The sequence below is a fragment of the Haliotis asinina genome, chromosome 7, assembly GCF_037392515.1.
Source record: "Haliotis asinina isolate JCU_RB_2024 chromosome 7, JCU_Hal_asi_v2, whole genome shotgun sequence".
Taxonomy (NCBI): Eukaryota; Metazoa; Mollusca; class Gastropoda; order Lepetellida; family Haliotidae; genus Haliotis; species Haliotis asinina.
In genome coordinates, this window is record NC_090286.1 from 31,047,049 (window position 1) to 31,073,272 (window position 26,224).

At 42.1% G+C, this 26,224-nt stretch overlaps 2 protein-coding genes across 2 annotated transcripts; both read left to right on the plus strand.

Annotated features, from left to right (window-relative positions):
* Positions 1-294: 294 nt before the first annotated feature.
* On the plus strand, positions 295-25,571 carry LOC137290927 (leucine-rich repeat-containing protein 74A-like). Its single transcript, XM_067822138.1, has 13 exons — positions 295-773; positions 1,775-2,030; positions 3,639-3,817; positions 5,851-5,958; positions 6,757-6,850; positions 7,229-7,278; positions 13,828-13,909; positions 14,343-14,428; positions 15,266-15,460; positions 16,209-16,304; positions 17,594-17,851; positions 24,397-24,482; positions 25,115-25,571. Exons 1-13 carry the CDS (start codon positions 744-746, stop codon positions 25,146-25,148), a joined length of 1,554 nt encoding a protein of 517 aa, XP_067678239.1. The 5' UTR covers positions 295-743; the 3' UTR covers positions 25,149-25,571.
* On the plus strand, positions 8,022-12,877 carry LOC137291094 (uncharacterized). Its single transcript, XM_067822376.1, has one exon. It carries the CDS (start codon positions 8,022-8,024, stop codon positions 12,861-12,863), a length of 4,842 nt encoding a protein of 1,613 aa, XP_067678477.1. The 3' UTR covers positions 12,864-12,877.
* Positions 25,572-26,224: the final 653 nt, after the last annotated feature.

Sequence of the window (26,224 nt, forward strand, 5' to 3'; positions counted from 1 at the left end):
GGGATTAAATTGATTCCTTTTGTTGTTGAGCCAGGTGTATGTCAGGTATAACACAACGTTATGTGAAGCACGCTTGGTTTTTACCTATATAGCTATTGAGAGGCGATTATATGTCCGTAATATTTTCTCGGTCATACCATGGCTGTTAATATACAAAGTACTTCACCTTCGTTTGTAGGTAGATTAAGGCTTATGCCCGTATCACACCAGTCGATAAATCACCAAAGTGAGTTTGTAAGTTGCTGTTATTAGCGTTATCGAACACATTATACCTTCGTAGAAGTGTGTATACGCCTTGACGAACTGCAGTCGGAATATAATGACAGGTACTTTACAGGAGTGCCATACTCTTACCTGACACAAGATTCCATGTCGAGATGGCAAAATGTCTGGCTACTGTAATGACATGAGTGACAGTAGATACAAAGGTATATGTGTCAATATTTAGCTGTCAGTTTATAAACTGAGAAGTCGAGACAGTTTAATTTGTAAGATCTCGGGTTAACAATGAAACCTCAAACAGCCATTGGACTTCGTTAGGGTCGCACGGGATTGTTTCCACTGAAGAAAAAAGCTTGAACTTGAAATCGGTTTTGTGTCAAAACTGAAGCTGAGGGATTTGACATCTCTAGTTAAATCGTGACGGCATCTTGGACTTCTTGTGTGGAATTATCGCCCAGGGTGGTATTCTGTGATTAACATTAGCATGTTAGTATCCGACTGAAATAAAACTGGATACAAATATGACGACCGCACCACCGATACTCCGGCAGGTATGTGACATGTAAACACTTGTAATGTTTGAAGTTTTAAGATGTGTTAGATTGATCTTGTTTCATTTCTTTTATTCTTCCACAAATAACCTTTTTCGTCAATTATTTCTTCAATTTTGGAATCCAGCTGTGTTTCATTCATTCATTCATTTATTCATTCACTATCAATAGATCAATTATTTTCCGTTTAATCAAAATCCATTTCTAGTTTGTCTGTATGGTTTCTAATGTTAAAGGCCTTGTGTAAATAATCGGGTCTGTGCCAGAAAATCCAGTGACTGGTATCTTGAGCATACTGAGGCATTCCAAAAGGCCTCACCACTACACAACCATTTTTGGATTTTGTTTGCTATGTCATCGCCGCACTCCAGCCATATGGCAGTGGTCTGGGAATATTCGAGTCTGTGCCACATAATCCAGTGACTGACATCTTGAACATCGTACAACTCAGTCGGGTTAAGATGACATGTGTCATCCAAGCCAGTGAACCTGACCACCCAATCCTGTGAGTCGCCTGCAACGACAAGCATGGGTTACTGAAGATCAGTATTACCTCGGATCTTCACATATACGTATGGTCTAAGGGACGCAACTCAACGCACACGTTCTCTTTGATGGTGGTGGTGGTGATGATGATGATGATGATGATGATGATGATAAATCATATCTAACTATGTATTTGAACATAGAACACTCCTTAAATAACACAATAAATTGCACAAAATAGCAACGTCTGAAAAAAGCAACACAATAATTGTCAAGCATTGACGCCATCGAACCATTAGTGTTCAGGCCATTGATCAGAAATCCCGGCCATCTGTTATGCTACAAGCAATTGCACTTTACAACAAGAAACAAAAACACAAATAATAGGGATCTTATTATCTACTACACACCTGAATGCCCTCTTATAGGTTGTCGTTTTACAAGGCCTACGCATGCAACACACTGCCTCATGTTATCTTTATAGTAAATCTCCCTTATATTTTGACCCCCGACAGCCACACGTTCAAAGGGTTAGCAGTGGGCGATCCTCTGCTCACACCCGCAGCAGCCAGAGGGCCTGCCACGAGGATATACAAGCACTTGGATCCACCCCATGTGCCTCCACCCCATCACAACCCGCCCCTACCCCCTCACAAAACAGCCGCACCCCTGTCGGATCAAGACCGTTGAGCCTTGAAAGCAAGAAAGTACCCCAAGGGATGCCGGGCAATGAAGTGGAGGACGATTTGGAAACTGAACTCGATTTGAATGGTAAGAAGAATACTAGAACCCTGTTAATCCAGATATTTCGCTTTCTGGACAACTACGGTTGTCTCCCCTGACACAATAAATTTAAAAGTAAAACCTCGTTTATCCGGAATAGAATTATGTCTGTACTTGTTTAACACAGACTATAATTGTACCGTCTATTTAACGGGGGTTCACTTTACGTCTCTATATGTTTTTGTTAAGGCTTGCGGTAATTCCCTCACGCAGTGAGTTGTAAGGAGATCTGAGCGTCGCCTGAGGTTATTGACTATCTCTGCCACTGGGAATCGATCAACATTGCATTGCAAACCACACGTTTCGCTGAAGTCCTTCATACTTTGTCACTTGATTTTTCATTTAATCAATAACTATAACTGTACGTTTAAATGTTGTTGGTTTTTGTAGATATATATCCATGTTATTCGAAATGTGACGGTGGGGTACGTAGTCTAGAGATTAAAGCGTTCGCTGAAGACCGGGTTCAATTCTCCTCATGGGTACAGTGTGAGAAGCCCATTTCTTGTGCCCGCCGCAGTGATATTGCCGGAATGTTGCTATGTGAATCTAAACTTTCTCATTTTAAACTGACGATTTATACAGATGCATCAAAATACATCAAAGAATGGAATTCGATTTTTCTGATTCAGAGTCATGATGCGATACAATAAAACATTGTTTCCATAACAACCGAGACTGAAATGTGTTTCTGTGTGTTATATTGTCCCATATCGATAGTGAATGTTCACCAGTGTCCGCCAACCATTGCGTTATAACGAGAGCAATAGTCAAGACTGCGTTTTAAAGATATCTTAGTGATAACAACAGATCTGCCCTGAACACACTGGTGCCTGCACTGTAGACATACCCATTTGGATAGGAATATACCACTCAAAAGAAATTAAGGACCGCTCGATCCATTTCATTATGCTTTAGATAATCCGTCATGGCATGACACATTTACTGATCACGCGACACGAGACGAAAGTTGAATGAGTTTATTTTTACGCCGCTTTTAGCAATATTCTAGACAAATCGCGGCGGAGGACACCAGATATGGGATTTCCACGATGTATCCATTTGGGGAATGGACTGGATCTTTGGTGTGGTGAGTGAACACTTTAACATGTACATGAATAGTGAGATCCGGACCAGACAAACCAGTGATTGATGGTCTGAGCTGTCAGGGTACGTTGTGCCGTGAACCTATCACCAGTTATGACCATTGGGACATCAGGTGGTGTCATAATGTTAACTGGTATTGTGATGTGAGACAATATCACAAACTAGGCCCATGTTAATAATGTGATCAAATCTGACCACGAATTCATTTAGCTACCATGTACTAATGTAGGGAAATGATAAAATAATACGAACAAATCGAATGGCACGACACATTAGGTGTATTGATATATACTAAGAGGACGTGTTTCGAGAGAAACTGTTTATTAAGGATGTTTGTTCAGCTTTACCCTGCGTCTAGTTGTCGAGACGCAGAGTTGCTTCCCTTGTGAGCGACAGAATCCTATTGCCATTGTTTCGAATTCGAAATTACTTTGATCATGGATCCGATATCCGAATCAAAATCTAATATAACGGTTCTTTCGCTTGTAGAGAAGCTCCACAGCTATGACGACACAGGGACACGGACCTATGAGCGAGCTTGTCGTAAACTGGGCATCATTCCGTCTTCAAACTGCGTCAAAAAGCTTGGCCGGGCCACGGAGCTCCTTGACCTGCAGTATTATGGAATGGGGGCCCGTGGAGCGATGGCTGTTTCCATGGCACTCGTCGTAAGTGTGGCCGTATGATTACACTGTATTTCAAGTGTGGCCGTATGATTACACTGTATTTCAAGTGTGGCCGTATGATTACACTGTATTTCAAGTGTGGCCGTAAGATTACACTGTATTTCAAGTGTGGCTGTATGATTACACTGTATTTCAAGTGTGGCCGTATGATTACACTGTATTTCAAGTGTGGCTGTATGATTACACTGTATTTCAAGTGTGGCCGTATGATTACACTGTATTTCAAGTGTGGCCGTATGATTACACTGTATTTCAAGTGTGGCCGTATGATTACACTGTATTTCAAGTGTGGCCGTATGATTACACTGTATTTCAAGTGTGGCCGTATGATTACACTGTATTTCAAGTGTGGCCGTATGATTACACTGTATTTCAAGTGTGGCCGTATGATTACACTGTATTTCAAGTGTGGCTGTATGATTACACTGTATTTCAAGTGTGGCCTTATGATTACACTGTATTTCAAGTGTGGCCGTATGATTACACTGTATTTCAAGTGTGGCCGTAAGATTACACTGTATTTCAAGTGTGGCTGTATGATTACACTGTATTTCAAGTGTGGCCGTATGATTACACTGTATTTCAAGTGTGGCTGTATGATTACACTGTATTTCAAGTGTGGCCGTATGATTACACTGTATTTCAAGTGTGGCCGTATGATTACACTGTATTTCAAGTGTGGCCGTATGATTACACTGTATTTCAAGTGTGGCCGTATGATTACACTGTATTTCAAGTGTGGCCGTATGATTACACTGTATTTCAAGTGTGGCCGTATGATTACACTGTATTTCAAGTGTGGCTGTATGATTACACTGTATTGCAAGTGTGGCCTTATGATTACATTGTATTTCAAGCGTGGCTGTATGATTACACTGTATTTCATTCATCCATCGGTTAGAAAAGGGGTGACTCCTGGGTGTTTTAAGAAGTATTTGATAAGGAATCCTTATTATCACTTGAAGTACATTAACGAAAGCATTACTTCTGCAAGCATCCCCACACATGGACGGATGTACCTGGTGTTCCGGGGTCAAAAGCTCAAGTAAAAAAAAAAAAAAAAAAAAAAAAACCATCGTTATAATTACTGTAAGAAAATTCAGTGACGTAATATTTGGGATTGCATGTTCTCATTTAAGTATGTGAAGCGCATTTCTGGTGTCCCCGTGATATTGCTGGACTATTGCTAAAAGCGGCGTAAAACTAAACTCTTCTCTCAGTTGAGGACATGGTATAGTCCTTTTGTGGGGCTGAGTCACATCCATTATTCGCCGATTTTCCGAATAAGGCACCTAATGACCAGCACAAAAAGTCAGTTGACTAACCCACCCAGTATGGACAATGAGAACTGATATTTCATTTCCCTAGTTTGTGTACTCCTGTGTAAGTTGGCACGACTCCTGTGGTTCGAATGAAGGATAGGACTCAAGCAAATTGCATGATTTTCGTTGAATATGGTGTTTGCCAAGTCGTCTATGTTCACTGTGCCGATAGTGTTGTGGGCGTTGGAATTGTGTTGTTCGAATCTCATATTCCTCCTAACAAGGCTTCTACGTGTCACCATCATATCCATGCTTGTGGGATTCACGAACATAGTGATCAACTTACTCTTGCATGCTCCGGGATTCCCTCCCACACACGCCGTGTTAACTTAAATACTGTCCAAGCGCCACTCACTTTAGGTCTGTTATGACAGTTATCGTTCTTGGGCTCCTTTCACGAAGCAAACTGTGGTTAACCGACAAACCCATTCATCCTATGCTTACATTTGTGACTTACGACCACCTTAGCGCTTTGTGAAAGGAGACCCTGGCTTGTTTCACCAAACAGCTGAAAATATTGAAGAACTCCATTACCTTGGGTTTCCTCCCCTTAAACCCCTAAAATACTGTTTGAAGCGTTCTCATTCTGGTTCCGGGGCCTTTCATGAATAAGGATGAGAGACCCGTGAACCAGGATGCGTTATTCCCAAGTCACTCACTCACTCAAGTTATGAGCCTGATATTTCAAATCAGATAAACGACCGGATATCAAGCGTCAACATGAGCGGTAACGACATGGGGCCGATGGGGATGATGTACATACAGCGGATGATGCAGGAAAACAACAACATTGTGGAGCTGGTAAGCTTCGTTGACTTTCGGCATCTCTCGTTACTTTTCGTAAATTGACGGCTAATATAGCCTAATTTATGTCTAGTCTATTCTAATTGTGTGACTTTTCAATCATCATACGAGACTATACTCAGTTATGGTGATTAATTGACCGTTTAGATTTATAATATTTTAGGGTGTTTGTTCACGCTTATTTTATTTTGGTGCCATGTTTGTTGGACTTTACTGTGATGTATCGCAATTCATCAGCGTCTGAGCTCAAGTCAGGAAGACAGATATTGCATGTCCGATTTTTAAAAACAAATATTCACTTATAGATGTAATCTGTGTTGCATTATGCTACATAAAAGATTTGGTATCACCGTATTTATATTTCCAACATAAAGGGGGGCTGTGGGGTAGCCTAGTGGTTAAAGCGTTCGCTCGTCACGCCGAAGACCCGCGTTCGATTCCCCACATGGGTAAAATGTGTGAAGCCCATTTTCTGGCGTCCCCCGCCGTGATATTGCTGGGATATTGCTAAAAGCGGCCTAAAACTTAAGTCACTCACTCCCTAACATAAAGGACACTGGAAATGAACGTTTTCTCCAAAAATAGGGCCTTACAGAAGGTTTGCATCCAAAGTTTCTCACATCAAGGGAAATGTAGAATATCACATCGGGACACCACACATAGGTTTAACACATCCCATCCAAGAGAGAATCGAACCTGGGTCTTTGGTGTGACAAGCGAACGCCTTAACAACTAAGCTACGTCCACCGCACTCGGGGTCATACACAAGTATTTATGTGTCTGTGGTACCTGCAGAATGTCTCCGAAAACAGCCTTGGAACAGAAGGTGCCCGGCATCTTGGGGAGTTACTCAGGGTGAACAAGGTAATCCGCCATCTCAACGCTTCAGGTAGGTGTTCCCTTGGTGTCCTGCCTCTCAGCTCAACATATGTCAATATCAAGTGTCAGGTGTAGTCTCTGCCTGTCTGCCCGCCAGCCGAATATGTCAGTTTGTGGAAATAAGAAACAGCTGTCATGGAGTTCTGTTGATAAGATGACATGTGATCCATCCATTAATCAGTGCCATGCGATATTAAATGAGTTTCAAACGTTAAATATGTACCGTTTTGACTGCAATAATGATTTGCGGAATCTGTTGACTCTTGAATATTAACGTCAATGGTCTGTACACTTCCTACCAAAATTGATTCTTATCGAATAACATTGTCATTTAACCTTTCTCCACTTCCTTGTTCTGTATTAAAGCACAATGTTCTAATATTTTCAGGAAACGATTTTAGTGACTCTGATGCACAACTCATAGCTAAACCCGTTGAGGTAGGTAACAACATCTGTTGGCTAGATTTCTACAACTCGTTCAGGTGATCATGAACAATGTGTTGTCATTCGTAGCTCGAGATTAGTAGAGTGCAAATATTTGACAATGCTATCAATAGGACTTGTACAGGGACTTGTAGTTTGATTCTACACTGAGTCAGTTAATAAATGAGTGAGTCTGGTTTAGTGCTGTTTTGTCCAGTATTCCATTAATCAACAACGTGTCAACGCCATGTAAGATCAAACCCGGAAGTGGTGCAGGCGGTTGTTGTTATTTACAACTATGATTATACTCAGTGGCACGGAAGCAGATGTTTTCACCTCTTATTCTAATTTAATTTATTTAGACACAGATTTCTACTCCGTATTTCTACACTTTATGGCGAGGTGTATGGATGACCATACATGCATGACCTTCACTAAGACGTCACGGGCTGTCCCTGTTTGATGAGCGCCAATATTAGTAGTGGTTGGCAGTTATGATGTCCGCAGTTGCTCCCCTTTCCCTGTTTTTGTAACATGTCCGCCTGATTAAACACGTGTGTTCCGGTGTGAAGGTATCGGTATGATATTGGTCTAACTGGCGTGGTGGCAGCGTGGATACGTATTCACCCTTCTGTAAAGTCAGAATTTTCTGGTTAAGACCCATTCAAGACGAAACCGTAGCGTCACGCTCTCACTGGTGTCAATGTCGCAATTGATCTGGATAGGCACACATTAGTATCGTTCAGCGTGTTGTCATAATGGCACAAACACACAGGGCTCCAAAACAATGGATCCTTACCAAAAATGAAACCATTAATTCTTTCGAAGGTTGGAAACAAAACTTACTGTACACATTGTCCACAGATGCAGCGTTTTCCCCATTGTTAGAAGCGGGTGTAACTTGGCTGAAGAAATCTCGTGCCAACCCGAACAGGGGTTTTACAAATGATGGAGAAAATGTCGCTGTCGCTCAACGCAAAACAGCAGTACAAAAAGTCACTACTTTAGAACTTATGCTCGGCCAAATCGCAAACTACTGCCCTGTCATATCGAGAAACACCATAGTGAAAAATTCTACCTCTTTACCGTACATATGGCAGTCAATTCGCCTCCATTTTGGTTTTCAATCAACCGGGGGTCATTTTCTTGACTTTGATGACATTCATTTGGGAGTAGATGAGAGACCGGAGGATTTGTATCAACGCCTGACAGCTTTCATAGAGGACAATTTACTTCTACGTGACTCAGGCATTACTCACCATGGCGAGGCGATTGCCGAGGACGAAGAAGCCTCTCCTACCGTAGAAAACCTAATAGTGCTTACTTGGTTGCGATTGTTACACAAAGACCTCCCCCGTTTAGTGAAACAGAGATATGGGACGGAGTTACGTTCACGCACATTAGCGTCAATCAAACCCGAAATTTCTCAGGCCTTAGACTCCTTACTAGATGAGATACGTACATCAGAGGATGTGAAAGTAATGCGCTCTCAGACATCCACTCGTAACCAGTACACAAAACATTCGTCCACGACTCAGCGGTTCAAATCTTGTCCACTTTGTACAGCAGCAAAGCGCGCTAGTGTGAATCACTTCCTAAGTGAGTGCAAATTCTTGCCCGACCGAGATCGCAAGTATATCATGAAAGCACGGCAAATTGCACACATTTTGGACGACGTGCCCTCCAGTGACGAGGAAAATACATGTCATGATACAGATGCACCTATTGCTAATGACCCTAGTAGTACTACAACATCGGCAAGACGGGTCCATGTCGAGGAATCGCCATACATGGACGCTTTCTATCACCACATTTGCGTTCGCCTCACTCTTGACTCCGGTGCTACCGGCAACATGATCTCTGCCGATACTGCCAGGTATCTAGGTACCCCCATCAATAGGAGTACTCAGTCTGCAAGACAAGCTGATGGTACTTCAAAGCTGAAAATAGTCGGTGAAACAAAGTTCACTGTCCACAGAGATAACAGAGAGTTTTGTTTTGAGGGTCTGGTTGTAGAGTCTCTTGATGTCGGAATACTCGCCGGTATACCCTTTTTGTCACAAAACGACATTACAATACGCCCTGCACTCCAGCTTATCATTTTTTCGGATAACACTAGCATTTGTTACAAGTCTGATGAGAACCCAGACATACACACGGTGAGAAGAGCCGTCGTAGTGAGAGCTCCTGAAAATGCAACAACCATATGGCCAGGTGAATACCTGGAGGTTTCCGTGCCCGTGGAATACAAACATGAACACTTTGTTGCAGTTGAACCCCGTGAAGACACTAGACGTTCCTGTTCATCACTATCCAACTTGTGGCCCCCCCCTAGCATTTTGCCATGTTTGTCCGGTCGTGTAAGGATACTGAATATGTCCGATCACCCTCAGACTCTGAGGAAAAACGAACATTTTTGCTCTGTACGTGGAGTCACGACGACAGATTCATATGACACCGTCCAGCCCAACACACCAGCTACTAACTCATCACACCATGCCACTGGATTTTGCTCTGACAGTGTACAAGTCGATCCACATGACATACTCCCAGAGGACGTTTCATACAAGTTTCGTCAACTTATCTGCCAATATGATGAAGTATTTCAGCCAATTGCGAAAGGATACAATGGAGCATCAGGCCCATTCCAGGCTACAGTCAATATGGGACCTGTACTACCTCCCCAACGGAAGGGACGGTTGCCGCAATATTCAAGAGGTCGTCTCGTAGAGTTACAGCAAATGTTTGATGATCTAGAGTCAAAGGGAGTATTCAAACGCCCTGAAGATGTGGGAGTGAACGTGGAATACTTAAACCCGTCTTTCTTGGTCAAGAAACCATCTGGTGGATTCCGTCTGGTAACATCCTTTGGAGATGTGGGACGCTACAGCAAACCTCAGCCGTCATTGCTTCCGGATGTGGACTCTACTTTGCGACAAATTAGTCAATGGAAGTATCTAGTCACCACAGACCTATCCAGTGCATTCTATCAAATACCCCTATCGAGAAACTCTATGAAATATTGTGGAGTGGCAACACCATTTGGAGGTGTCAGGGTATACGTACGATCAGCCATGGGAATGCCGGGCAGTGAGACTGCTTTGGAGGAACTCATGTGTCGGGTACTTGGCGACCTCATTGCAAAAGGAATAGTGGCAAAGCTCGCTGACGATCTGTATTGTGGCGGATCTACACCTGAAGAACTTTTGGACAACTGGAAGTCGGTTCTACAAGCCCTCCAGAAGAACAACTTAAAGCTTTCCCCCAAGAAAACATTCATTGCTCCACGATCAGTCACCATCCTTGGATGGAAGTGGCAAGATGGATGTATTCAAGCAAGTCCCCATCGAATCGCAACCCTATCTTCTTGCAGTCTCCCCAAAACTGTCTCTGGCCTCAGGTCATTCATTGGAGCTTACAAGGTCTTGTCTCGCGTTCTCCCCCAATGTGCACCCACAATAGGTCCTCTTGATGCTCTTACCGCAGGACGACAGTCGGGTGATAAGATAGATTGGACGACTGATCAAGTCGAAACCTTTCAGTCAGCTCAGAAGTCATTAGCCATGAACAAGACAATCACCCTCCCATGCTCAGATGATGTATTGTGGATTGTGACAGATGGAGCCCTGAGAAAGCCTGGTATTGGTGCCACAATGTACGTGGTCAGGAATGGCAAGACAAAACTGGCAGGCTTCTTCAGTGCCAAGCTGAAACCACGACAAGTTTCATGGATACCTTGTGAAATAGAGGCATTATCGATTGCTGCTGCGATTCGGCATTTCAGTCCTTATTTGATTCAGTCTCGTCACAAGTCTCATGTGCTGACAGACAGCAAGCCATGTGTCCTTGCCTTTCGAAAGTTATGTCGAGGGGAGTTCTCAACCAGCCCGAGAGTGTCAACTTTCTTATCTGTCGTGAGCCAGTATCAAGCTACTATCGATCACCTTGCAGGTGCATCCAATGTCCCGTCTGATTTTGCCAGCAGAAACGCTCCAGATTGCTCAGATCAGTCTTGTCAGATATGCTCTTTTATTGACACCATGGAAGAATCCGTTGTAAGGAGTACCTCTGTCGAAGACATTGTGTCCGGAAAAGTACGACTACCCTTCATGACTCGCACCACATGGCGTTCCTTACAAAGTGAGTGTGGTGATCTAAGACGTACCCATGCGCATCTGCTACAGGGTACACGTCCTTCCAAGAAACTGACCAATATCAAAGACATCAAACGCTACCTCGCTGTTGCTACAATTGCAAAAGACGGACTGTTGGTTGTCAGGTATGCTGATCCCCTGCAACCTCCAAGAGAATGCATCATTATTCCCCGCCAGATTGTCGACGGAATCATAACTGCCTTGCATCTCAAGCTCAACCATCCCTCTGCTTACCAACTGAAAAAGGTCCTTCATAGGTACTTCTATGCTCTTGATTTTGACAAGACAATTGAACGCATCTCTTCAACATGTCACCAGTGCGCTGCCCTCAAACAAGCACCTGTAGTGACCTTAGAACAGTCCACTTCTGAGCCACCAGAAGTAGTTGGAGTTTCATACGCAGCTGATGTGATGCGTCGTGAGCGTCAGATGATCTTTGTCCTGAGGGAATGTGTGTCATCATTTACCCTTGCATGTCTCATTGAGGATGAGAAGGCTTGCACATTGCGTGATGCTCTCGTTCGCTTATGTGTCGGAATGTGTCCCTTAGATGGACCAAGATGCGTAGTCCGTGTTGATCCAGCTCCAGGATTTCTTGCCTTACACAATGACCCCTTGCTGTCGACACACAGAATGACACTTGAAATTGGTCGCGTCAAAAATGTCAACAAAAACCCAGTAGCTGAAAGAGCTATTCAAGAACTAGAGTTAGAAATTCTGAGAACCGATCCATCAAGGGGTGCCATCTCTTCCACGGCCCTAGCAGTAGCAGTCGCCTCATTGAACTCGCGCATTCGTCACGGCGGGCTTTCGGCTCGTGAGATTTGGACTCAACGAGATCAATTTTCTCACCAGCAATTCCCCATGTCAGACAGAGCATTGATATCCTCTCAACACGATTCTCGCTTGAAGAACCATCCCCACAGTGTCAAAGCCAAAAGTGACAACGGCGTGTTTCCATTACCTCCTGTGTTAAAAGTTGGGGACATTGTCTACTTGAAGTCTGATAGAAACAAGGCGTGTTCTCGTTCAAGATATCTCGTCTCCAATATTGATGGCCCATGGTGCGATGTGCGTAAATTTGTTGGAGTACAGCTACGCGACACAGCATACCGTATTCACTCCTCAGATTGCTATCTTGTTCCACCTACACTTCAAGAGCCGCAGGTCACTCAGGAAGAAGACCGAGAGGAGCCTAGTGTACCTGTTGTTACTGATACAGATCTGGAGGTTAATATGAACCCCACAGTGATCCATCACCCAGTGATTCCCAGTGAAATTGATCCCCTGTTTAGCCATGACCTTCCACCAAGCTCGGAACCTCCTTCAGAGATAGTACAGCCTCCAGAGCCTCTTCCAGACACTGACCCTGCACAGACGTGTAGTCGTCCTAAGCGCAACAGGAAGAGTCCATCTTACCTTCAGGATTTTGTGTTGGATCTTTGAGTTTTGTGTTTTCAATTGGGGCAGAATAATCCCCAAGAACCAGAGGGTAGTCTGTCCTATGATGGTTCTTTACTAGTTTTTGTATTTGTGTTCACATTGTGTTAGTTGCTCAAGTGTGTATTACTTGGACCCATTGAGTATGCAAAGGGACTAAATAATCCCCACATTACTGACGTTTGTTTATCCAGTGTTGGTTCCTTTAAACTGTTCTAGCTCTTGTTGTTTCATACCAGTGACACTTGTTATAACAGTGAAGTCAATGACTTTTAATCATTCCTTACAACTTCGCGTTAAACAGCAGTTATATGTTGTATCTGTTAAGGGTGACCCAACTCCTATCTTTAAGAGAAAAAAGGTGGTCACGCCAATATTAGTAGTGGTTGGCAGTTATGATGTCCGCAGTTGCTCCCCTTTCCCTGTTTTTGTAACATGTCCGCCTGATTAAACACGTGTGTTCCGGTGTGAAGGTATCGGTATGATATTGGTCTAACTGGCGGAGGTCGTAAAATGATTCATAATGCTCCTTCTCACTGCATTGTTACACCTGTCATGTGGGGTTTCTTTTGCGCTTATTTAATGACGTTCTGTAACACACCCTGAGATTGATATAGAACGTAATGTCAATTCCGTACCACACCGCCAAACTTTTCTAGAGGCAGAGCTTCGCCTTGAGATTTCCACGATTTCCAGGTTTCCGTTTGTCAGAGCTCGCTGTACCACAGAGCACACAATACGACGTGTTTGTTTGGGTTAGGAGGAGCGTACTGTTGTAATATGCAAGTGCTTAGATGTATCAAATCATACTGATTAATATTTTTATATCTAGTTAAATAAATTAGTCTAAAAATTCTGCCCGGTCAACAAGACTGTCCTGTAATCAATGTTCTGACCTGCAGATCTTGTGAAAATGTGCGTCACCGTAAAGAAAGGGTGTGTAGTATAGTTAATGTTGTCTATTGCACAGGGACACACAGGGCTTCTCCGTCTCAACCTCAGCCACAACGCTTTCGGTGATGCTGCTGCAGAGGCTTTACAACAGATGATAGGTGAGTTTCACTTCCTGGCGTGACCAAGGGACGCAACTCTAAAGAGCTAAGTATATTTGATGAGGGGTAGGACGAGTTGCACAATAATATGACACGTAGTGATCCTGGCTTGAACTTATCTTCAGCAACCTATACGTGTGAGTGGGAGGGTAAAGCTTCAGACTGTTTTTTAGCAATATTCCAGTAATAGCACGGCGGTGGAGGAATGTGTTTCATACATTTTCATTGTTTGTTTCTAAACATTGGAAACATTCGATATAGCAAAGTTTGGAATCTCTGGAAATATGCCTCCGATCATTTGGGGTTTAAATGGGGTTTTTTTTTCAAAAAGGCCTTTCCATGTTCCTTCCAAGCGTTGAAATATTTCGTTTCGTTACTGTGTATTGAACAAGATTAAATGTTGTTTTTTTTAAAAAAAACCCCACTGTTCCAGCTGAAAACAGTTCCCTGCAAGAACTTGACCTCAGCTGGAATCACTTCCGGGGCGCCGGGGCGATTCAATTAGCTCAAGGATTGTCGGTTAGTAGAATATATACATATACAGAGAGTCACCCGAATTTTGACCATTTTAGCAGAAAATTGTTTTTAGTGACTCAGTGACCTTGGTGTTACGCCACTTTTAGCAATAAGTCAGGAACACCAAAAATGTTGTTTCTATAGGATTTTGCTCTCCAGGCAAAGAGACTTCAGCAAACTGATTTAGGTATTACATTTAACACAAGTAATATTAATTTCTAATAATTAAATCTGGTGCTTGTCACAAAAAAACTGCGGAGAAATTAGGTACTTACAATATCCAGACCCATGAAGATAAGTGTCAGAATTTATGGGCGTAACTTCACGCGAAGTACTCATTTGTGTTCAACAGTTTTGTCCATCTATACTTTTTCATGCCCCCGAACCCCTACTCAGCTGGCTCAAGCGCCTGTAGAGACTATCGCTGTTGCTATTTGCATACTATTTCTTGCAAATCCAGGATTGTAAGAGACGGCTAACCGTATCGGGTGGTCAGACTCGCAAACGTGGTTGACACATGACATCGTATTCCGGTTGCGTAGATCGATGCTCATGCTGTTGATCACGGGATTGAAGGGTCAGATTCAATTACCCTACATGCTGCCACCATATATATAGCTGGCCCATTGCGGAGTGCGGAGTAAACAAACAAACAAACAAACTATAACAGGTTATCTAACATGGCTGATTTTGTGTTACATCATGACGTGATTCATGCTCATCGCATCAACCACCAGTATAGCAGGGCAAGAGTACAAGCGGTCGTAATGTAGCTGGAATATTTCAAAATGTGCTGTACAGCAACATTCGTTCACCATTCCGTTTCTTTCCCGACCCCAGGAAAACGTCAACATCAAAGTGTTCAACGTGTCCTGGAACGGCTTCGACGACGACGGTGCCATAGCGTTGGCATCATGCTTGAAGAACAACTCCGTTGTGGTCGACCTGGACTTAGCTTGCAACAGGGTCGGACAAATCGGGGTCTTGGAACTCGTCTCAGCGTTAAAGGTCAACGACACTCTGGAAACACTACGGGTAATGCTGACTTTCGGACTGTCCATTTGAGGTTCATTTGATGTCCTTCTTGGACGGGCATGTGTAGCCAGTCTCACAGTCCCTGAACCACATTACTTCCCTACTACCAACCCCTCTTTGCCATGCCAAAGCCTGGTCTGTCTCACAATCCCTGAACCACATTAATTTCCTACTGCTAACCCCTCCCTGCAATGCTGAACCCTGGACTGTCTCACAATCCCTGGACCACATTATTTTCCCTACTGCCAAACCGCCTCTGCAATGCTAAAGCCTGAAATGAAGCAAGTCTAGATTTCCTCAGGTTCAGGTCTCCCAGGGGCTCCTTTTCACTAAGCATTAGTCTAGGACATATGTTAAAGATAGGATTTATTGTTGAGGTGTTTAGGTTTGGTGGGGGTGATGGTGGAGACGATTGTTTGGATTGTTACAAAAATAAATGTAAATCCTATAATAATGGAAAACGACATTTTGCCCTCACGTATAAACAAGTAACCTGTTCGCTGAATACGGCGGTTGTAACGAAATATGCTTTATTGTGTATCAGTCAGTACAAACGCTCTCGTGTCACTGGATTGAGTGATCCATCATGTCATTGCCAGGTCTATCTCATTTTATCACGTTCGTTCGACGTAAAACTAAAACTACACTGGTCTAGTCTTGTATGGCGTCTGCACGACAACATACGACTTTAACATTGCTGTTACAGGTTCATGTGCAATGTTAAACGTGTTGTGTTCACTGATTTCAGATAGGTAAGAATAATATCTCAGACGAGTGTGCAGGGGCGGCCTTGGAAATCCTGAAGAGAACGGACACCTTGAAACTGACCAAACTGGACATGTCGGTGTGTACAGGTCACATGCTTTTATTTATATTTATGTTAAAATGTAGCATCATTTCGATACAAAAATGAAAATACCCCGAGTGGAGATGCAAACAGGGCGCGCAAAAGTGTTAACTGTCTGACACATGGAACATTGTGGCTTATCACATAAGTAAGTGAGTGAGTTTCTAGCAGTGTCCGCGCAGTATGACGGTACGAGACACCAGAAATATACTTCAGTGTACCAATGGAGAATCGAACCCGAGTCTTCGGCGTGACAAGCGAACGCTTTAACCACTGGGCTACCCCACCACGCCCCCACAACCGAAAACTAACACTCCAAATAACTGGAATACCAAACCAAACATAGTCACTCCTCCGGCAAGCGGGTGTGAAGAGTGTTGACCAATAAATATCCGGATTACAACTAACCCATGCTAACTTGGTTTACACTATAAGTTGTCCACTGGTCACGAGGGGGCCAAGGGCTCAGGTACCCTAGAGGTTTGTTTATGTTCCTCGAGCCCTCTCACCGAACACCTGAATTTTAATTTTAAACACTTCTCTAGAATGCGAGGAGAATCGCCATTTTGCAGACGACACAGCGTAAACAGATTTAGAGTTATCTCCTTCCGTTGATTTTCAAAACATAGGTAATGTCCGTGCTTGATGCATGATTCAATGTTATTCGAAGTAAAAAAGTATTACCACGAAGCACCAGAAGAGTTCGGACTTCCCAGCGGTGTACATTGAAAATAATACATCGCACGTAAGCAGGGTACGTTGAAAATAATAGCATAGTGCTTAGCCAATCAGAAAGCGACATTCATGTGTGAGGTAAGATAAATGCTATTGTATCCCATTTGCTTAGATTGATGCTCATGAGGTTGATCACTGTATTGTCTGGTCCAGACTCGAATATTTACAGACCGACAGAATATAGCTAGAATATCGCTGAGTGCTGCGTAAAACTAAACTCACTCATTATAAAGGGTCTTAAACGACACCCCCTTATCACATCTACTGTATAGATGTGTAAGGAATTATTTATATACTCGTGTTTTGTCAAAGACGCATGCATGTGAACTGTACATGTATTGTTGTTAATATTATATTATAAGTTATTTACTGGTCACGAGGGTTCCATCGCCTCATCGGCTCATGCACCCTCGAGGTTTGTTTATGTTCCCCGATTGATAAAACAGTCAAATAGTCTACGGCTGGTCGTGAATGGTGTAAATTCGAACGCTTGATTGGATAAAAAAACGTTAAACACCACTCACACCTTTTGCAACGCGTTTCTTCGGCAGGATGTGATCCTGAGCTCAAGATTCGCCGACCTCGTGTCCGAACTGTACGACATACACCCTGAGTTAGACGTCGTCTACGGCTACACGGACTCCTACGGCAAGCGCAAGATGAAGGGGTACGACATTGTGGAGGAAGCCATGCATGTGATCAGCACGTACCTCAGAGATAAGGACATCACCATTGTGGAGTTGTTCAGCCGTTTCGACGCCGATGGCAGCATGAGCGTCACGCACGAGGAGTTCAAGGAGGGACTTAAGGTTAGTTTTAAGTTGAGAATGGCGAGTGAGTACGGTGCTTCTTACATTGCCCTCAACGTCGAGAATAGGTAACAAGTGGCGCTTTTAGCAGTATTTCTGGAGTATTCCAGCAATATCACCACGTGGAACACAGGAATGGGCTTCTCACATCACGTCCATATGGAAATTCGAACCCGAGTCTCCTCAGCGTGACGAGTGACCGCTTTAACAGTTGATATAGACAATATTAGTTCTAATATGTAAGTTTTTTGGGGTTTTTTTTGTGGTAAACTGCAATAAAATTGACTTCGTCACGATTATTACATTACTCAACTGTCATAATCAGATTTCTTTTTCTCTATTTCCCAGCGTGACAAATTCGTCCGTTTTTCAAGTTCGGTTATTGATGACATTGCTATCTTAAAACTCCGTCAACCTACATCGACTAAACCGACTGTGTTTATTCCTTCATTTTCCACTATGGCTGTTGCGTGAAATATTATCTAAAATAATTATTTTGTTACTTCAACTAATAGTCATTCGGAGTTATACGGATCCTATTGTTAAAGTAATTATTACAGTCTTGTTTAAGTATACAAGACGATGCCATACTAGCAATTGTTACTTGAGTCCTAGGAAGTCCGAAGTTACCTCCTCTTTCAAGCTCGGCGTATACACTGTTGTTATTGATATATTGCTCTATTACTAACGGTCCAATCGTTCCCATGTATAAGTCAGTCCAGGGTTTACATTATACAGGCTTTCCTTTTGTGTTGTCTAATAAAATAACACACAGAGTGAAGAGTTTGTCAAATAATGTATACAATGTATGTGAGGTGTATGTGCCTTATGGCCGGCGTTACTGTTATAGCTACTGGTCCAGTTTTCCTATTTCAGCACCAGTATCATTTATTTAATAAATACTATTTCATGTCAGAATATCTCTTCTGTTGAACTTCTGTGAAGTAATTTACCTTTTGATCTAATCACTGGCGGATTTTCTTTCCTATCGCATGCATTGCATTTAATTTGTGAAATGGTGACACAAGTGTAAATAGATGCAAGGGAGGTAACTCTTGTACCGTTGCTTTGGAATTTCTTTGATATAGCGTTAAATGAATCACTTGACGTTTCAAAACACGTATCAGTTATTCACATTTTAAAAGACATTGTGGTTTAAATTTTACGAGATTGTCTCTTAGTTGAGGTAGTAAATCAAAAAATTTTAGATAATATTTCACGTAACACCCATAATGGAAAATGAAACAATATAGGCATTCCGTTTAACTAGAGCTTTACACAGCTGACGGTTCGATGACGGAGCTGTAAAACATAGTCGTGTATTGTCAAATGAAACTATGAATTTCGCCACGCTGGAACACAGCGTGAAAGAAAAATAGTAGAGTGCTAACACAGAAGTCTTCAGAAGAAAATACGAAAACAAAGTGGACATAATTGCATTTCACCTGCCAAGAGACGTGTCTAACATGTTACTAATTCAGTTGGCTGTAACATGAGGGGTGGTGAGGTAGCCCTGTGTTTAAAGCATTCGCTCCTGGCGGTTCGATTCCCTCCATGGACAAAACATGTTAAGCCCATTTCTGTGTCCCCGTTGCGATATTGCTTGAATGTTGCTAAAAGCAGCACAGGACTAAAATACTTTTAAAAAAGATAAGCAAAGGGGGGTAACTCTGGTACACTTGCTTTTAATTTAGTTCGATACAGCGATATCTGTATTACATCATGTCTAAAATCATGTATCAATTATTCACATTTTTAATGACAGTGTGTTTAAAATGGCCATAGAGTGACTATTGTTAAAAAGCCCTAATCAAATATATCTGGATAACATTTCACGTAACACCCATAACGAAAAGTGAAATGATAAAGTCATACCGTGTTAGTGAAGTGAGATCGATTGACGGATAGCGGACGGAGCTGTAATCAGCAAAGTCACCATAATTTTAATACGGACGATTTTTGACACGCTGAGATACAGCGTGAATTAAAATGAAAAGTGGTGTTAGACTATGAAAGGGCATGCGTAGTCGGCATGGCCCGTGTCATCGCAGTATAACCTGCCAACAGAAGTGGCTAATATTGGTGCCCATAACATGACGGGCGGTGGGATAGTCTTGTGTTCAGACCATTCGCTCCTCACGCCGAAGAACCGTGTTCGATTCCCCGCATGGACAATGTATGTGAAGCCCATTTCTGTGTCCGCGTTGTGATACTGCTGGAAACTTGCTAAAAGTAGCATACAATTAAAGTACTCACCATAAAATGAACAAAAAATTATTAAATGTTCAGACAAGGAATGAAACGTTGGCACAGTAATTCCGATGCTCCTACCACACCCTCATGATAGTGAAAGGACGACACCTCAACATAGAACAAGAACACGGCCTGTGTGCCTACTGGCAACGTTTTGGAGCTGCTGCAACTGAAACTGAATATCAGTTTTGCTTCTCTGTGGTGTCCATAAACACCCGTGAAGTAAATACCTAAAGTCTAAATTAAATATCATTCTAATCCCCCACATATTTAAGTTACTGAATTGATGTCCACGGAATACAAATGCGCACTTCTATCTTTATCAAGGATCCTGTTATAAGGACCCTGTTGTTATAGTAAATCTTACACGCTTGTTCAGGTATATACAACACGTAATTGTTACTTGAGTCCCCATTCGTATCTTCTCGTGCCATTCCGACACGTTGTGGGTCATGGAAAGAGACGGGTAGTTACGAATGCTTGACTCCAAAGGACTCAGAAATTATCCCCCTTTCAAGCTCATATGCAGGTTAGCCCAGGGATCTGAAAAACAAACTTTCCTTTTGTGCGGCCTCATAAAACTGCACATCGAGTCAGGAGTTTGTCAAATAATGTATGCAAATGTGTGCGAGGTGCATATTCCTTATGGCCAGCCTTACTGTTAAGCTACTGGTCCAGTGTTCCTATTTCAACACCAGTATCACTTATTTAAGAAATAATATTCAACGTCAGAATATCTTTTCTGTTGAATTTCTGTGAAGGTGTTTAGCTTTGATCTAATTATCGGCGTTTGTTTTTTTTTGTTTTTTGTTTTGTTTGTTTGTTTATCCAAACTGCATGCACAACATACGGTTTGTGAATGGTGATACTGATGAAAATAAGATACTGCAAAGGGAGGTAACTCTTGTACCTTTGCTTTTTAGTTCGATGTCGCGATAAATTTATTATACTATGTCTGAAACCATGTATCAATTATTCACATTTTTAACGCCATTGTGTTTAAAATTTTAAGAGAATGTCCATTAGCTAATTTAAGAAATCAAATCATTTTAGGTAACATTTCACGTAACACCCATTGTGGAAAATATTATGATAAAGACATATGTATTAATTGCTCCATTTAGATATGACGGATAGCGGATGGATCTATAATGTAAACAGCGAAGTCATCTTAATCCTTTTAAGGACGACTTTTGTCACGCTGGGTCATGGTGTGATAGTAACCAATGAGTACGTAATGAAATACGATAGAGCGTGGTAGGTTATTATAGGCAAGGCTAGGGCAAGTTCGTTATACATTACCTGTCTAGAGAAATAACGAACATGTTGGGGCTGCTGGTGTCGAATATCACGAGGGTGGTGGGATAGTCTAGTGTTTAAAGCGTTCGCCCGTCAAACTGAAGACCCGGGTTTGATTCCCCACGTAGATGTGATATGAGAAACCGATTTCCGTGTCCCCCGTCGTGATATTGCTGGAATGTTGCTAGAAGCTGTGTAAAACTAAAATGCTCACTCACTCACTCACTCACTCACTCACTCACTCACTCACTCTAACATGATCAATATCCTGAAATATTCAAACAATGAATGACAGGTTGAATTTTGAAGAATCGTGCAAAGTGTTTGTTTTACGATGTTGTTGGGATGGTTTACATGGGACCTACAAAATAGGATGACAGTGTTTGACAGTTTTAGATACGATATGTTATGAAACATTTAGGGAAAAGGTAAGTTTATTTTGTCGGATATGTATCATTGATTGCCATGTATGGCGACATGCGTGACGAATTATTCTTAGCCATGCCGGTTACGGAAAGGGGCGAGTGATGACGAACGGGACGAGTCTGCATATAGGTTGCGGGAAGGGGCGAGTGGTCACAAATGGGATGATGTCTTTCCCAGATCGGTCGTTTGGTTTTAAAATGTATGCGCAGGCCATCATCCAAATGATTACTGGAAACACGGTGGTTCTTTAATTTCAAACAGGGTTGTGGGTAGCCTAATGGTTAAAGCGTTTGCTCGTCACGCTGAAGACACTGGTTCAATTCCCCACATGAGTACAATGTGTAAAGCCTGTTTCGTGTGTTTCCCGCCGTGCTATTGCTGGAATATTGCTAAAAAAACAAAAAACCATACTCGCATTTATTCCGATCAAGGCTGCTGTCTGTGATGGCTGGAGTAATTTGTTTCTGGGCGCCATGAGCGTTCTTCAAAGGGACACAACCTATGTATTAGTATAGATTCTATGATCAAAGTACCCAATTGACAACAGATATCTCAGCCAGTCTTAGACTGACAATGTTTTAGTGAATACATAGATTCATAGATTCGTTTTAGCGAACATGTTAATTTCATTGTGAAGAAAGCACGTTTAATACAGCTATTCTAATAACATTCATTAGATTACATGTTATTTAAAAGTTTCCATTGTGGCAACTTACATACTTTCCATAAGCTGCTGGCAGTAGTTCTGTCTGTCACCTAAACACCCCGAAAGTGTTCGAATGGGAGATATAGTCCTTTACATTGGATGGGTTCGTATATTCAGTGTTATGAATTTAATCTGAAGCACACGACACGAGTAAATGATGTACAAGGTGACAGAAAGATTAGATATATGTGCACGACGTCAGATATGTGCACGACGTCTGTCCCTGTATTGTCTGGTTCAGACTGAACTGTTGTCGTGCAGCTGAAATATTGGTTTGTTTTGAACATATTTTATTCAATGTTGAAAAGGATTGGGCACAAGTTATGTAACTTATTACCACCCGCTACCATCAGAAACATAGACAATATCTAATGGACGCAACGAATGGACATAATAATATCAAGCCATATTCTTCATTAATCGAAGCGCTTACTTCGTATATAGAAAATACTAAACTTCGTCCCGTGTAATGCCACATTTATGTTACACGGGACAAAGTTTAGTATTTTATTTATTACTCATCCAATATTAGCTAAGTTAAGTGCGTCTTTCCTAAGAATCAACGAGTGTGGTGAGACTCAGCTTTCCGCGAGTCAAGCAAGGTCTAATAGCTATTGTGCCAGAGGTATTAGCATTGTGACGTCACAGGTACGGCATCACTCGATGTTATTACACAATGTGTAATAACTGTAAAGTTATTACAGTGATATTTTCAAAGGCGGAGTAATCATAAAATGTATTTATGCAATGTGTAGTAACTTTGTAAAATTATTAAACAGTGATATCTTCATCGGGTGAGCAATTAGAGAGTACTAAACTATGTTCCGTGTAATACCATATTTATGAAACGAGTGAATGGTTTGGTATGTAACGAGCGAAAGCGAGATAGATACCGATACCATTCACGAGTTTCATAAATATGGTGTTATACTTGACATAGGTTAGTATTTTATAATTACTCGCCCAACATTAGCAAATAATATCGACCTACGTACTTCTTTCCTAAGATTATTCAACGAATGTGGTGACACTTAGTCTTCCGCGAGTCAAGCAAGGTCTATTTTAATTCTTGCTAAGGATAATTTCGATTAATCGAAGGCAGAAAACAAACGACGGTGTCGGTGACCTAAATAAAGATCCTCGCACACGGCTAACTGACGCGCTGTTCCTTTGACGTGTCTACCACCCTACGGTAAGACAAACGTTACCAGACAAAACAGATCATAAACAGTTGGATGACGGTTTACGTTCGGGTTAAATATTTTCTCTAAATTGTTTTAACTACACCTGTGATTAATGCAAACCATATAGAGCAATATGCACGTAGCATTTGTGCTACCAACGTAAGTATGGATCATTACAGACAGATGAAGCTGACAAGTCAAGCGACTTGCATTGTGGGCATGGAAACATTGCGAACGTTGCCGTGTCCCTGGAACATTGTGAGAGGAACTGTGGGACTTTTTTCCGCCGGAAAACAAAAACGTAATGTTTCCACTAGTGATTTCAGCTGAGTGGCGCAAATGCAAACCAAGATTGGCAAGAAACGTGATGCAACGGAGTGGTTTACTATAGCAGATTGTACTGGGCGATGACAACTGACATGCATCGTGACGTCGTTTACATTGTGACGTTCGATTACGAGGGAGCAGGCTAGAATGGCGCCAAGGCATTGTAACGCAATGCAAAACAAGCATATTACCGTCTGATAAAAGTAAGGTCGGCGCCTTTGATCTTTCACTGAAGCATCTTAGAATAACAAATATCGGTGAGTGTGTTAAAAACAGGACGATACCTTTTTCATATCACGTGCACTGACAGGACCACCTTTGTTGAGTTCACGTGCCTCGTGTGTCCACAGGATGCTGGCATACCACTGACTGACCTCCAGGTAGAGGAGATCATCAAGCAGCTGGACATGGATGGGGATGGGGAGATCGACTTCAGGTGAGTCACTGGTCACTGCAGTGTGGGGTAGTGGAGATGACGTTAAAGACCCGGGTTCGATTCCCCACTTTGATATTGTGTGTGAAGTCCATTTCTGGTATTCCAAGCCGGGATATTGCGGAAATACTGCTAAAAGCTGTCTGAAACTAAACTCGGTCATTCCAAGTCTGTGTAAGACTCCATTAGACTGTATTATATTGCTGATACACACTACGTCAATTGGCGCTGGGGTAGCCGAATGGTTAAAGCGTCCGCTTGTCATGGTTCGATGGGCACAACGTGTGAAGGCCAAATCTGGTGTTCCCCGTCGTCATATTGCTAAAGTGGCGCAAAACTATACTCACTCAGTCCCTCACAATTTCCAAAGGTAATGAGCATGGCCATACATCCATGTTTTCTGAAGTTGTTCATATCCAACCCAAACCAACACGGCAACAGCTAAATACGCGAAATACACATTTGAAAAGTGTCATTTGTTTCAGTCCCGAGTTCAAAATACTTAGAGACAAGCATTGTTCTAGGTACAGCATGAAACACAGGCAGCGCCATGTACTGGATGTAGACTTCACGGTTTTGGACTTACTGATTCAGAAAAGTCCGGGTTTAAGTCAGTTTAGATTTTCTGTTTGTAGTGAGCTCGTGATATCTACGAAGAACGTTTTATAAGAGACCGCAGCAGGAAGCATCGGTTCGGATCTCACACTGCATGTGAACCTGTGAAGAAGATGTCAGCATTCACGGGACATCTCCCTACACGGTGTTTCGATAAGACAAGAAAAAAGACAAGTTTTTTGTGTGTGTTCCGCAAGCGACTTGGCAGAACAGTGCGCCAGGCAACAATGATGTTGTTGAGACAACACACTTTTATCGTCTAATGGAACATTTAGCACTTTCAAGACCCTTAGATGAATACTGGTTTTTAATTATGCATATTGAAGGCAATGAAGATACTGAATATTGATGATATAATAACATCCTGAACATTAAATTTGGTATCTGACAATTCAAACTAAGCACCTCGAAATTTCAACTTCCCTGCGTTTATTCTGACATATTTATATTTAGGTCAATAAAGGGTTTCCGTAAATAGCAGTTGTTTGTGTTCCGTAAATACGTCATGCATGGATGGCGTAAGACCAGTTCTATCCGGGATCTTCACTGTTTTTTTTCTGTAAGAAATTGAAATTCTCATGTCTCTCAGTCTAAAACATCACACACTGCCACCATAAATACTTTGCTTCAATTTGTTGAAAGTTGAAACATTACTGTTTCTCACATGCAATTGTGTTATATAGAAATGTCCACTACATACGATCCAGTGAAGAGAGGGCATGTACAGAAATGGCCTTAGATGCGAAGACACAGCTAAATTAGGGGTTAGAATTTGTCTTCAGAAACCCATGCTTGTAGTTCTCTAGGACTTGATGACTGGGTTGACTCACTTGTCTGAAATAGTCTGGTCATGATTATTTGCACCCCACCATTCAGCCATGAGACTAAGGTGTAAAAAAGTACAAGCATGTGTTGACGACTTCTGTTGGACCTGTTCACTCCTAAAGATTCTTATTGCAGAAAGGAACTGACATTTTCTTCTTTCTGATTTTCCTAATCAAGCTATTACTCCTAAGCTGATCAAGACATCGTGTGTGTCTGAATTTTGCTCAGTACCAGTTAGAACAGCATTCCAGTTTAATTACACTGACAAAAGACACCATGATGTACAAGATAAAAGAAGATCCAAC